This window comes from Notamacropus eugenii, chromosome 1, assembly GCF_028372415.1.
Source record: "Notamacropus eugenii isolate mMacEug1 chromosome 1, mMacEug1.pri_v2, whole genome shotgun sequence".
NCBI lineage: Eukaryota > Metazoa > Chordata > Mammalia > Diprotodontia > Macropodidae > Notamacropus > Notamacropus eugenii.
The window spans coordinates 431,316,059-431,328,571 of NC_092872.1; the positions used below are offsets into that span (position 1 = coordinate 431,316,059).

The window sequence follows — 12,513 nt, forward strand, 5'->3', positions numbered from 1 at the left end:
AGAAACATCGCAGCACCTGGGGTCGAGAAATCAAAGTTTTTGTCCTGTCTGGGCCAGCTGTCCCCAGCCCAGACCCTTTCACTGGCCACCAGGAAGCTCAAAGGGCTTTTGCTCTGACCCAAGCTACTAAGTTTACCCACATGCTGTACCCAGCACATACCTGGCTCCTGTGGGAGACAACAGACTGTTCTAGCGTTGAACTATGAAACCTCCCACCACCTTTCATGAGCGCGCGTGCGTGCGCGCACACACACACACACACACACACACACACACACACACATATACTTGCACTTACACTCATACCCACATATAATGACATACTCCAGGAAATGGAATTAATTTTCAGTGCTTACTGATGGGGAAGAGGGAGGGGTCGCTTATGTGGATGAGGCAAAAGCAGACTTTTAAAAAGATGTTTTATTGATGCCTTTTTTCATTCCATCACAATCATTCCTGGAAGCTTCTCTCCCTGCCCCATCCATCCCTCCCCCACTGAAATCTTCAGTGTTATGAAGAAAAACAATTAAGCAAAAACACCCGACATACTGACTGACTACATCTGACCATACCTGCAGTTTATACTAGGGGAGACTTTCGGAGCTTTTGGCCATAAATTGTAGGGATTTGCACCCACCTCTAGGCCAAGAACATCTTCCTTGAGACTTGCTTTCTCCTGGGTGATGGGATTTAGGAAATTTACCCTAGGGTACCCCACCATGGCCCAGACCTCCACCATCCCCCTTCCTATGACTTCTCAATCTTTTCCCAGTGTCTTCCTTTTATCCTGACCATCCTGTCCCTCAACTCCAAAGGCCTAGTACCCATCCCCTTCCCTTTTGCCTTTCCTAAGTCCCTGTTCCTTCTCTGGAAGGCTTCCCTGCCCTAAAATAGCTTCCCCACCTAGAACTGTGAGGAAAGTCATCTTAGAGAACACAGAACATTAGAGTTAATAAGGACCTTGGAACACCAGATAGAGATTGTCAAAGCTAGAAGTAACCAAAGAACATAGAATGGAATATCTAGAAAGGACTTTTAGATTCAAGACTATCAAAGTTGGAAGGGACCTTATTGACCACCTAGAACCACGGGTTTGCCTGTGGATATTTTTAGGGGTCCATGAGCTTAGATGGGGGAAAAATTACATCTTTATTTTTTACTAATCTTTAGTTTCCTTTGAAATCTTTTATGTTTAAAAGCTTTCATCTGAGAAGGGATTCATTCATAGGTTTCATCAGATTGCCCAAGGGGCCCATAATCCAAAAAAAGGTTAACAACCCCTGATCTGGACCAACTTCCTTGATTTACAGAGGGGGAGGCTAGTGGGCTAAAGCCACACAGGTAGGTAGGGATCTGTTCCTCCTGATTCCAAATTCAGTGCTTTTTCTACTGCTGCATTTGGGTGCCTGAAATTCCTACATTATCTTCCTCCTTCCTTTTCTAATGTAAAGGATTGACATTCTAGGTTAAAATGCAAATGTGTTCCAGGAAAAAGTGACCCTTAAAGCCACAGTCAGCTTTTAACACCTTAGCAAGCATTAGTTTATCTGAAGCCTAGTAGACAACAGCCCTGGACTGATAACCAAGAGTTATGCTGCCCCCAGGTGTGACCTTTGGTGAAGAGAGGAAGAAAAGGGAGGCAGGGGGGGCAGGGGAATGGGGGGCATCTCAGCCTGCTCTTCCAGGCTCTAAGGGCTATAAATAAACCCACCAGATCAGCACTGGCTTTTTCCTCCTTCTCAGATGCCAAAGACCCAGACCAGCTGAGCAGGAATAAAATCACGCACATCATCTCCATCCACGAGTCTCCCCAACCCTTGCTGCAGGTATTGGCACCGTTCCCCTTCAAGCTCCACAACCCCAGGAATATGTTCTTTAGCCAGTGCCCTGCCTGAGAACATGGCCACAGTGGCCCCAAACCCAGGATCATTCTCAGTGCAAGGGTGAAAAGAGCTTTTGTCACCCTCTTGAGAATGAGGACTTAGAGCTTCTGTGGGGGTGGCGGTGGGGATTGACTAGGATGAAAAGCTATTTGGGGAAGCTTAGAATGGGAGTCAGGAGACAGGGGTTCTAGCTCCAGACTTGACTTATTTGGGGTGGGGTAGGGTAAGGAAGGGAAGTCCATGACCTCTGATTTTATCAGTAAGGGGAATTTCCAGTGTGGGAATTCCATCCACAGATGCAGAGTCTACACAGAAAGGTTAAGGAATTTGCTATGGTCACCCATTAGAGACAAAACTTGCATCCTAACTTCATGCTAACTTGTCCCAGTACCACTCACCTTGATGCTGAATAAGTCAGTCTTTGTCTAAACTTTAGTCTCTTTTCTGTAAAACAAGGGGGTTAGGAGTAAATGGTCTCTAAGGTCCCAGCTAAATCTAACATTCTGTGTTTTAAAGTTCCCTTATACTTTTGATACTCTATGTCTTACGTTCTAAGCTCCCTTTTAATCTCTAATATTCTTGGTTCTAAGGTCCCTTCCAGCTGACATTCAGCGTTCTATGTTCTAAGGTCCATTCTAGGTCTGACATTCTGGGCTTCAACTCCCCCATCTATAAAAGGAAGGAAATGAACTCAGGTCCTTAGAACTCTAAAAATCAGTTGCGCTATTGAGGCAGTCTGTTCCCAACCTGATCCCCACCCCCAAAAAAAGGATATGACTGGAGGTGGCTAAAGAAGGCAACTATGTAGGACATAGCTATTTTTTTTTTAGGCAAAAGGACATGTTTTAATATGACTCCTTATAAATGCTCATTTTTTAATGCCAGAAAGTCCTGTTGTCAGGGCATGGGGAGATTTATTTTGAGATAAATCAAGTCACCTTTGTTACAGTCAGTGCCAAAGACTTTGAGGCCCACAAGAAGCCATACCTCTCCTAGCTTTACCTGGTTATTAATTCCCATGTTTTTCCTTTTGTCCTCACAGTTGTTTCCTACATCAGGACTGGAAGTCAAGAGATTTCAGGTTTAAGCTCTTGCTCTGTAACTAATTTACTGTGTGACTTACCCCTCTCTGGGCTCAGTTCCATTGACTCATAGAATATCAAAGCTGAGAACTAGAGATCATCTAGTCTTAGGGTCTGCAAAACTAAGACCTAGAGAGGGGAAATGAATTGGACCCAGAAATGAATATGGGACTGGGCATTGGGGCTGGGAAGTGAGAAGCTGGCACTTTGGCATTTTCTGGCTTCCTGAGCTTGTATTCTTCTTTTAGGACATCACATATCTTCGGATCCCAGTGCCTGACACCCCTGAAGTCCCTATGTAAGTACTAAGACTATTGCAGGTAGAAGCAGGGGGCTGTGCATAGGTGTGGGGGGAAAAGGTAGTGAGCACCTTCTGCTACAGAGGAGTCTACAGACCTCCATTTGAATCAGGCAATGATACCCAGTGTGAAATGTCATGGAGCACTAAAGGGTAACCCCAAACCTCTTAGAAGGGATGGGAATGATTGCATAATTTATTCAGTAAATTATATTTCATCATCAGATTTTTAGAGCTGGAAGGTGGTCACTTTAACTTCATTTTTTTAAAGTTTTATTGATTCTTTTTGCTTTTACATTACACTTACTTCCTAATAGGACACCCACACCCACACCCTACAAAATGAACTTTCCTTTGTAACACAAAGAAGAGTTAATGTGCAGTTATTTTTCAGTCCTTTCTGACTCTTTGTGAGCCCATTTAGGGTTTTCTTGGCAAAGATACTGGAGTGGTTTGCCGTTTCCTTCTCCAGCTCATTTTACAGATGAGGAAACGGAGGCAAACAGGGTTAAGTGACTTGCCCAGGGTCACGCTAGCTAGTCAATGTCTGAAGCCAGATTTTTTCTCAGACAGATGAGTCTTCCTGACTCCCATAAAGAATATAGTTCAGTAAAACCAATGAACACACAAACTTTGACAATATACAGTATTCCACACCTCTTTAGACAGAGGAGTGAGGTTCATCTTCTCATCTTTTCTCTAGCAATGCTTAGTCATTAAAGTTACACATGTTTTGGTTTTACTGTCCTTTCCATTGCCATTGCATTCATTGTGGATATTGTTTTCTAGGTTTTACTTTTCCATGTTTCTCTGAATTCTTCATAGTCGTTTCCTACAGTACACTAATATTCCACCACATATGTATTGACCCTTCTGGGCTACCTTCAGAGAGGATTACTACTACTCTCAGGTACTCTGGGCCCACATTCCTAAAACTATATTACAGGCCCCCATCCGTGAGCTTTATCTTCAAAAATTAGCCAGCAGACACAAATAAAAGCAAAGACGTTGATTAAAATGACATAGTAAGGCCAGTAGCTATAAGACAGTCATTCCCCCACCCTCACCCCAATAAGCCTGAGACTCATTTTCCTGAAAATACGTAAGAGTCTTTGGGGAAAATGGGTGTAAACGTATAGTACACTGGTAGTGAGACATAGAAAGGGAATATGTGACCGAGGCAACTTCCACCTCTAGCATTATTGACCCTAGTGTCCTTTCTTTTTATTATGGAATCCTGATGCTGCTCCCCTTTAGGGGCAGCTTCTCTGCCAGGCTGGTCATTTACCTGGGTACCCAGGGTTCGCCCCCTTCAGAAACTCAACTCTTAATTGCTAGGGATAGTTCTTGCTTTTGTCCATAGTCTACTGTCTTTGCTGCCCCTGCTAGCACCCAGAGATTCTTCCTGCCTTAGGTTTTTCTACCCGATTCTTTCTCTGTCTGTATCTATTTGGACAGCGTGAGATTCTGCTGCCCACTGGGAGTGGCATCTCCTCTTTAGAGGGTAGTTTCATTGCTGTGGCCTATGTGAGGTAGAGGAAGGGAATCCTTTCCTTCCACCTATACCTGCTTCTGGCTTTTACTGCACAACTTTTTGAACTGGACAAGTCACTCCATTTCCAAGCATGTGGTCGATGGGAAATCAGGTGTGGAAAAGAGAGAAATCTCTTCCTCTCCACTAAGAAGTTCCCTCTCAGGAGCTAGATTCTTCCTCAGCTGCTGGCCTGGGATGACTAGCAAGCTAGCTTTTTAAGAGCTAACCAAGGCTACACCAATATTTTCTCAGCCAATGGTGGGGCTCTCCTTCCAATCAAATTAAATCAGAGGGTCTCCCCTCCCAATACTTCTTAGAGGGATGACAAGGCATAGACATGTCTTTATACTTAGTTTAACATGCCCCTTACTTTTTTCTATTATGTCTTAGGCTAGACAGTGGGACAGATTTGTATAACATAGTTTTTTTTTAGCCAGTCTTCAATTAATGGACACCCGCTTTGTTTCTAGTTTTTTGCTACCACAAAAAGTGCTGCCAAAACCCTTTCACTTTACAGAATTGTTTCCTTAGGACCATGGTAGTATCTTCCTAGACTGGAAGCTAAGATACCTGGGTCCTAATCTCAGCTGTACCACTAACTCTTTGTGTAACATCTATCTCTGTTTTTTCTTCCTGTGTAAAATGGAGAAGTTGTAATAAATCGAACATTCTTAATGTTTTGGGTACCATGGAACCCCTTGTCAAGTTGATAAAACCTAGGGACCCTGATTTAGAATAGTATTTTGAAATTCATAAAATAAAATGCATAGGATTACAAAGGAAATCAATTATATTATCACAGAGTTGTCAAAATATATGCATTAAAAGAAAGTTCACAGACCCCTGGGTGAAAGAGCCCTGGCCCAGATGTTCTTTACAGTCTCTTCTAGGTCTAACATGCTATGTCTTCAAAACCATAATTCATATTTCTAATGTGACTTGATGTTTGCAGAGCACTTTCCCCACCAAGAGAAAAATTACCTGCTTATGTGATTAGTAAATGTTGGAGCCAAGGACTTGAACTTGGAAAAACTAACTTAAAGTCCATCTGTCTTTTCACTCCAGTCCATGAAGGTTCCTTCCAAATCCAATGTTCTGTGTTCTGTGTCCTAAAGTCTCTCTCAGCTCTGACATTTTGCGTTCACAAGATTGCAGATTCTAGGGATAGGGCAGACCTTAAAAAGGATGTCTAGTTTCATTTTATAGATGAGGAAACTGAATTTCAGTGACTTACTCAAGGTAACTGAGATAGTATGTCAGAGGTAGGATTCAAACCTAGGTTCTGTAGTTCTAGCTGCAATACTTTTTCATTAAAAAAAATAATAAATTCTTGATCTCTTTTGTTTTCCCAATATATCCCTTCTCTGGGGCAGCTATGTGGCACAGTAGATAGAACACCAGCCTTGGGGTCAGAAGGACCTGAGTTCAAATCTCAAATCTGGCCTCAGACACTTACTAGCTGTGTGACCCTGGCCAAGTCACTTAACCCCCATTTCCTTCAAACAACAACAGCAAATATATCCCTTTTCCTTCCCCTGCAAAGAGAGTCATCCTCCGTGACAAAGAATTTTTTTTTAAAGAGAAGGGGGAAAGTAAAGTCAGCCTAAGGAATCAGAACATCAGCTGAGTGTGACAGGATGGGCCATGTGCAGTGCCCTCTGCAAAGAGAGGAAGGAGGGAACTGCATTTTCTCCTCTGTTGTAGGGGACTAAGCTTGGTCACTCTCATTACCCAGAATTCAGTCTTGGGGTTTGTTCTTCTTTCCATTCATTACCTGGTTGTAGTCATTGTGTGTATTTCCCTGGTGTGGCTGATGCTCTTTGCACTGTACCACAGTTCATCTTTTCCAAGGCTCTTCCCTGCTCTGACATTTTACATTCTAAGATCCCTCACAGCTCCAGCAATTTTTGATTTGTCTTACCTGAGGATCTCAAGGTGCTTTATCCAGTGATGCCTTAGAGGAAGAAAGGGGCGTGTGGCAAAGGCAGGCACAAAATGGAGAAGCGACTGGACCAGAACCTTCCAGGAAGGTCAGGGTACACTGGAGCAGAGAACTCAGGAGCCCTACCTCCCTCTTTGCCTATCAGCCATTCACCAGTGTCTCTTTCTCCCCTAGTAAGAAGCACTTCAAAGAATGCATCAATTTTATCCACTACTGTCGCCTCAGTGGAGGGACCTGCCTTGTGCACTGGTGAGCCACCCTGTAACCCAGAATCCTGGTCACTGCCTGGGAGCCTCCTCTTTGTATAGCAGGATGAGGACCCTAGGAAAGAGTTTCAAGTGGGATTTATCTCCCCTTCTTTGGCCCATCCTTCACCCCTTTGTTCAGAAAACACTTTTTCAAAGGATCTGTTAAAGTGCCTGGAATCCCATTCTTCCTGACCCATTCCTTTGGGGACAGTAAAGCAGAATGGAAACAGCACTAGGCTGGAAATTAGGGGGACCCCGGGTTCAATGTCTAGGTCTGATACTGATTCATTATATGACCTTGGAAAATCTCCTTTCTTTTCTGGTGCCTGGCTCCCTCATCTGTGCCATGAAGGGATTAAACTAGATAGCTTCTGCCTGGAACAGTCTTCTTTTAAAATCCCAGTTTTCTTTGCTGAGTCTAACATCATGAATATACCTAAGGAGGGATTTGTCCATCCCTTAGACTTCCAGCCTAGCAGTTGCCACCACCACCACCCAGGAGCTCCCTACTTGAAAGTTTTATTGAAGGATGTATAAGAACGAGGGTCTACAGTTTTGGGCCCTGCCAGGGGAAAGTCAGCCTGCTTGAAGAAGTATGGTTAGCTAGGAAACTGAGAGTTATATGAGATGCCCTTAAGAGGGAGAGAAATATTGCAAATATAGGCCAGAAACACAGAAGAGAAGTGTTACCAACTTCACAACTGGACCAAGCTCTAGCCCTGCCCTATCTCTTCTTCCTCCCACCTCAACTGCCAAGGTGGCTGTGCTCAGTGCCAAGGAGGGTGGAGCCCAGGGATCTGCCTGAATCATAGAGCAGCAGAACTGGAAGGGACCTTAATTGGCCCCGAGGACATAGAAAGGCAGAACTGGAAGGCATCTGTGTAGATCTGGTCAAACTTCTCCTACATATGGTCACACAGAAAGCTATCAGCAAAACTGAGATTTCAGGACTCCCATTCCTGTGTCCTTTTCACTAAGCTATAGTTCTGGATGAGGGGACCAGGGAACCGAAGGCAAGAGCAACTCAGCTTCTTCAGTTCCTGAGAACAAGGAGAAAATCCCCAGGCCAGAGTCCAGCCAGGAAGAATTCCTCTCCTTTGGAGAGAATAGGCTGGAATAATACCCTAGAGGAGAGGCGGAGAACAGAAGAGAAAGAATTCCCCGGGCTCTAGGATCATGAGTTCTTCCACTTGTGAGCTGCCCCTGGAGGATACCATGGGTCATTCCAGAGACCCCTGTCCCTGTTAAATGATGCTAGGATCAGTGCCCTCCTCTCCACCCCTCCTCCACTCTCACCCCCCCCCCCCCTCCCGGTCCTTCAGTGACCATTAGGAGATTGGGCGAGGAGAGGAACCACAGTGGGGGGTGGACCTAGTTGCCCAGGCAGCAATGCCAGTAACAAAAAGGTTGGGTATCCTCAGCTTTGCAGGCATCTCCCGAAGTGCCACCATTGTGACAGCTTATGTGATGACGGTGACAGGGCTGGGCTGGCGCGAGGTTCTGGAGGCAGTAAAAGCGGTCCGCCCCATCGCCAATCCCAACCCAGGCTTCAAGCAGCAACTGGAGGAATATGGCTGGGGCAACGCCCGGAAGGTAATGGAAGAGGCTGTATGGGCCTAGTTACAAGGATGGGAGGAGAGGAAGCAGGGAGATTTACGTTCTCCTCAAGGTCTGTCCTCCTGAGAGCAGACTTGGATAGGGAAGTGGGGGAAGGTTCTAAGTACCAGGACCAATTTGAGGCCCCCAGGGAGTGGGGAAGGTGGTGGGGAATAGAATAAGCATTTATAGCATCTACTGTGTGCCAGGAACTCAGCTAAGTGCTTTTACAAATATTATCTCATTTGATCACAATCTACCAACTTTACAACTTGGGCAATCAAATCTAATCATTAATCTTACCCTTTATGGTCCTTCCAAGCCCCCTACCCATTGGGCCATCCTGGAACACAAAGTCAAGGGCTGTCCTCATGGGAGAGGGACCCCAAGTCAAAGTCCACATTCCAATTCCAAATTGGCCTCCCTGTGCCTTGGCAGATGAAGTGCTATGTGGCCTGGCATATCCAGGTCTGTGTCTGCAGGGCTGATAGGTTCCCCTCTCACCCAAAAGACTGATGAGAGATCTCCTGCCTTATCTGCTGCAGGACCAGAGGTCTGCTAAGGGATGCCTCTGGGTGGGGCCCATCAGGTGCTCCATCCCTACCCTTATTCAGAAGGTCACACTAGGTGTGAAACCAGGGTCCACAGAGCCCATCAGGAATGGGTAAACCATAAACTTCTCCTCTAACCCTAATTTTCAGACATTTCCCGTAGAACCTTGCACTAACATAGACTTATGCCACTGTCAGAGGGGAGGACTCTCATAAGGATTGTCCCTATCAGGTGTAGGGAAGGAGCTTGAGTCGAAAATCCATGGACTCTGGAGTTGAAAGAGAATTTAGAGGTGCTCTTATTTTACAGCTTGTCTCTCCCTCTTTAACATTGCCTGATGCCAAGCTTCAGCCTAATGGCTAAGCCTCCTGGGTGAGACTACCCTGGCCTTCACAGATGAGACTAGAGATGACTTCAGGGTTGAGGGAGGAAAGACTGGGTTGTCTTGGTTTTGTCCCTCTGGTTTTGATTTCTCAAATTTTTTCCCCATCTCCCATTTATGTTCTTCTCTGACCCTCCTTTCCCCCCACTCCACCCCCACCTTCTCCCTTCTGGGCTCACAGCTGCGCAGGCAACTAGAGGAGAGATATGGAGAGAGTCCATTCAACGATGAAGAGGAGATCCGGGCCTTGCTACCCCTATGCAAACGCTGCCGGGAGGCATCCCCATCAGGCAGTGCTGAGGGTACCCTCCAGAGACTGGTCCCCCGAACCCCTCGAGAGGTCCGGAGGCCTCTCCCTCTTCTCGCCCGAGTCAAGCAGACTTTCTCCTGCATCCCCAGGTGTCTGTCCCGGAAAGGGGGGAAGTGATGGCTCTAAATTATGTCCAGGCCCTTATTTACAAAGCTGAGTTGGGTGGGAGTCAGGCTTAGGAGCGACAAGGCAGAGAACTGGAAGGATGGACAAGATCAGACCATGGCAGAGACACACAGCTGGGAGCAGCCTTGTGGTTTGGGCTGGTGCAGATCCCCTGCCTGCCCCAAAGAAGAACAGACCATTCCTGGGCTTGAACTGGCTATGCCTCTTCCTGCTGATGGTTTCTCCTTCCCACCTATTTGTGTCTGTCCCCTGTCTCTTGTCTCCCTCTTGTCTCTATGTCTCTGTTGGTTGCCTCTGGCCCCTGATTTCCATAGGGTCCAAAGGAAGGTCCTAGTCTCCCTCACCCCATAAAAGATAGTCCCAGATCTGAGCTTCTGGGTCATACCACCTGATTCCCTGGGTCCCACACGTCTGGGTCTGGTGTCTGTGAGTCTGTCTCCTGTCTGCGTCTCTCTCTGTGTCCAGTCTGATAAGGCCCTGCTGTAGTAACCGGTGCCTTAGCTTTGGGGGAGACCCAGTCTGCCTGGATTGACTGAGCCCCTGCCTTACTGAGGAAAGGAGCTGGATAAGACCTTGGAGATAAAATCATCCGGTCCCATCTCTTCATTTTACAGATAGGGAACCTAAAGTCCAGGGAAGTAAGGAGAGTTGTCTAAGGTAGTAAGTGGCAGAGGCAAATTCTCATGCAGCCCCCTGAGTCCAGATTCAGAGCTCAGAGACAGCGTCCCTGAGGGAAAGTAGATCAGGGTGGGTTTGGTCTGTGGGCCCAGGGGAACCAAGGAGAATGGGTAGAAAAAGAGAGACTGAAAATGGGGGTGCATGGAGGTGATAAGATTAAAAACATACTGAGAATGTACTGGCAGCCAATGAGGAGCTTTCTCTTGGTACTACAGGCGTTGTTATCCCCATTTTACAGATGAGAAAATAGTCTGAGAGAGGGTTAAGTGACTCACATATAACTAGTCAAGGTCAGAAGTGAGACTTGAATACTCACCTTACCTGACTGCAAGTCTGACACTTACCACTATACACTGCCTCATTTCAAAGAAGGAGGCACCAAGACCAGAAAAAGGAAGGGGCTTACCCGAATTTAGAACCAGAGCCAAGTTGAACCCTTTTTCTGGGAGACTCTTAGGAACACCAGTCTGGTCTCCAACCTCTTTTTAATTACCACCTCAGATGGAGACTGGTATCCTAGAGGAAAGAAAGGCAACGTATGAACAAATTAGATCTTTTGGGGACTTTTTTGGTAGGGAGAGGATTTCCTATAGCCAAGGCTGAGCAAGCAGCTAGTGGGGTCCCAGATCATGCCTCAGAGTCATCCAGGATTCCTGAACATTACCCAATACGCTGAAACTAGTCCAGTCCCTGACAGTGAGCCCCCAAAATGCTCATAGCTCTCATTCCCCCGAGCAGTCACCCTCATTGAACCTCATCCTTAGTCACATCCTTTCCCCTACTCAAAAACCTTATCATTTCACCTAACAGTTTAATTTATTTTTATTTTTTAAAAAAGAGTGTTAGTGGATGCTTTTGATATCACAGTCATTTTGGGATATCCTCCTTCATTCCTCCCCACCTTCCCATCGTTGAATGTTCTCTCTCTTATGAAAAAGAAAAACAGTTAAACAGATCCAACCAATTCAATGACCTTGTCTGGCAGTGTAAGCAAAATTCTTCCTTGATAGTCCCCTATATCTCTACAGAAAAGAGGAAGGTGTTTCCTCATCTAGTCTCAGGGCCAAGATTGGTCATTATAATTTCATAGAATTGGACTTCATTTTAATGGGGGGGGGGGTTATTTGTTTGTTTACATGGGCATAGTCATTGTATATATTATTTTCCTGTTACTTCTTTCTGCATCAATTCATACAAGTCATCCTAAGTTCTTTGAATTCCTCAGATTGGTTATTTCTTACCATGAAATAATACTTGTTACATTACACACATTTATTTATCCCTTCCCCGATGGGCATACATTTATTTCTAGTTTAGTTTTTTTTTTTTTACCACAAAAAATACTCCTTTAAATTTTTTGGCATGCATGGGACCTTTCTGTCTTTGACCTCCTTAGAGTATATGCCAAGTTATGGAATGTCTGGGTCAAAAAGTATGAAGAATTTAGGGACTTTTCTCACATTATTGTAAATTATTTTCCATAATGGTTGGACCAATGCACAATTCTATCAGTAGTGTATTAATGTGCCTGACCTCCCACAGTCCTTCCAACATTGACCTTTTCTGTCTTTTGTCATCTTTGGCAATTTTCTGGGTGTGAGATAAAACCTCAGAGTTATTTTGGTTTATATTTCTCTTATTGGTGAGTTGGAGTAATCTTTTGTGTGGTTGTTATTAGTTTGAAATTCTTTTGAGAACTTTCTTCATATCCTTTGGCCACCTGTCTATTGGGAAATGGCTCTTTGAGCACCTTCATTTAACTACTGTTATCCTCACTGAATCCCCCAGCCTCTCAAGAAGCCCATGTTCCTCTCACAAAGCTTCCATTACTCTAAGAACTTAGACTTCATTCCCTCACTGAGCCTTCATCTCCCTTCTCAAA

General features: G+C 45.2%; 1 protein-coding gene across 5 annotated transcripts in view; it reads left to right on the top strand.

Moving 5' to 3' along the window:
- The window catches only part of DUSP15 (dual specificity phosphatase 15), a 37,444-nt gene extending 25,174 nt beyond the window's left edge, over positions 1-12,270 (top strand). The window contains exons 3-8 of one of the 5 annotated variants that reach the window (XM_072631625.1): positions 1,744-1,826; positions 2,926-2,964; positions 3,214-3,263; positions 6,914-6,988; positions 8,409-8,580; positions 9,699-10,036. In XM_072631625.1, the coding sequence (XP_072487726.1) occupies positions 1,744-1,826; positions 2,926-2,964; positions 3,214-3,263; positions 6,914-6,988; positions 8,409-8,580; positions 9,699-9,944 (665 nt within the window). In that variant the 3' untranslated portion in view covers positions 9,945-10,036. Of the gene's footprint in view, positions 1-1,743; positions 1,827-2,925; positions 2,965-3,213; positions 3,264-6,913; positions 6,989-8,408; positions 8,581-9,698 lie in introns of all 5 variants that reach the window. The other 4 variants (XM_072631627.1, XM_072631626.1, XM_072631628.1 and 1 more) reach the window with 4 other exon arrangements.
- The last annotated feature ends 243 nt before the right edge of the window (positions 12,271-12,513 follow it).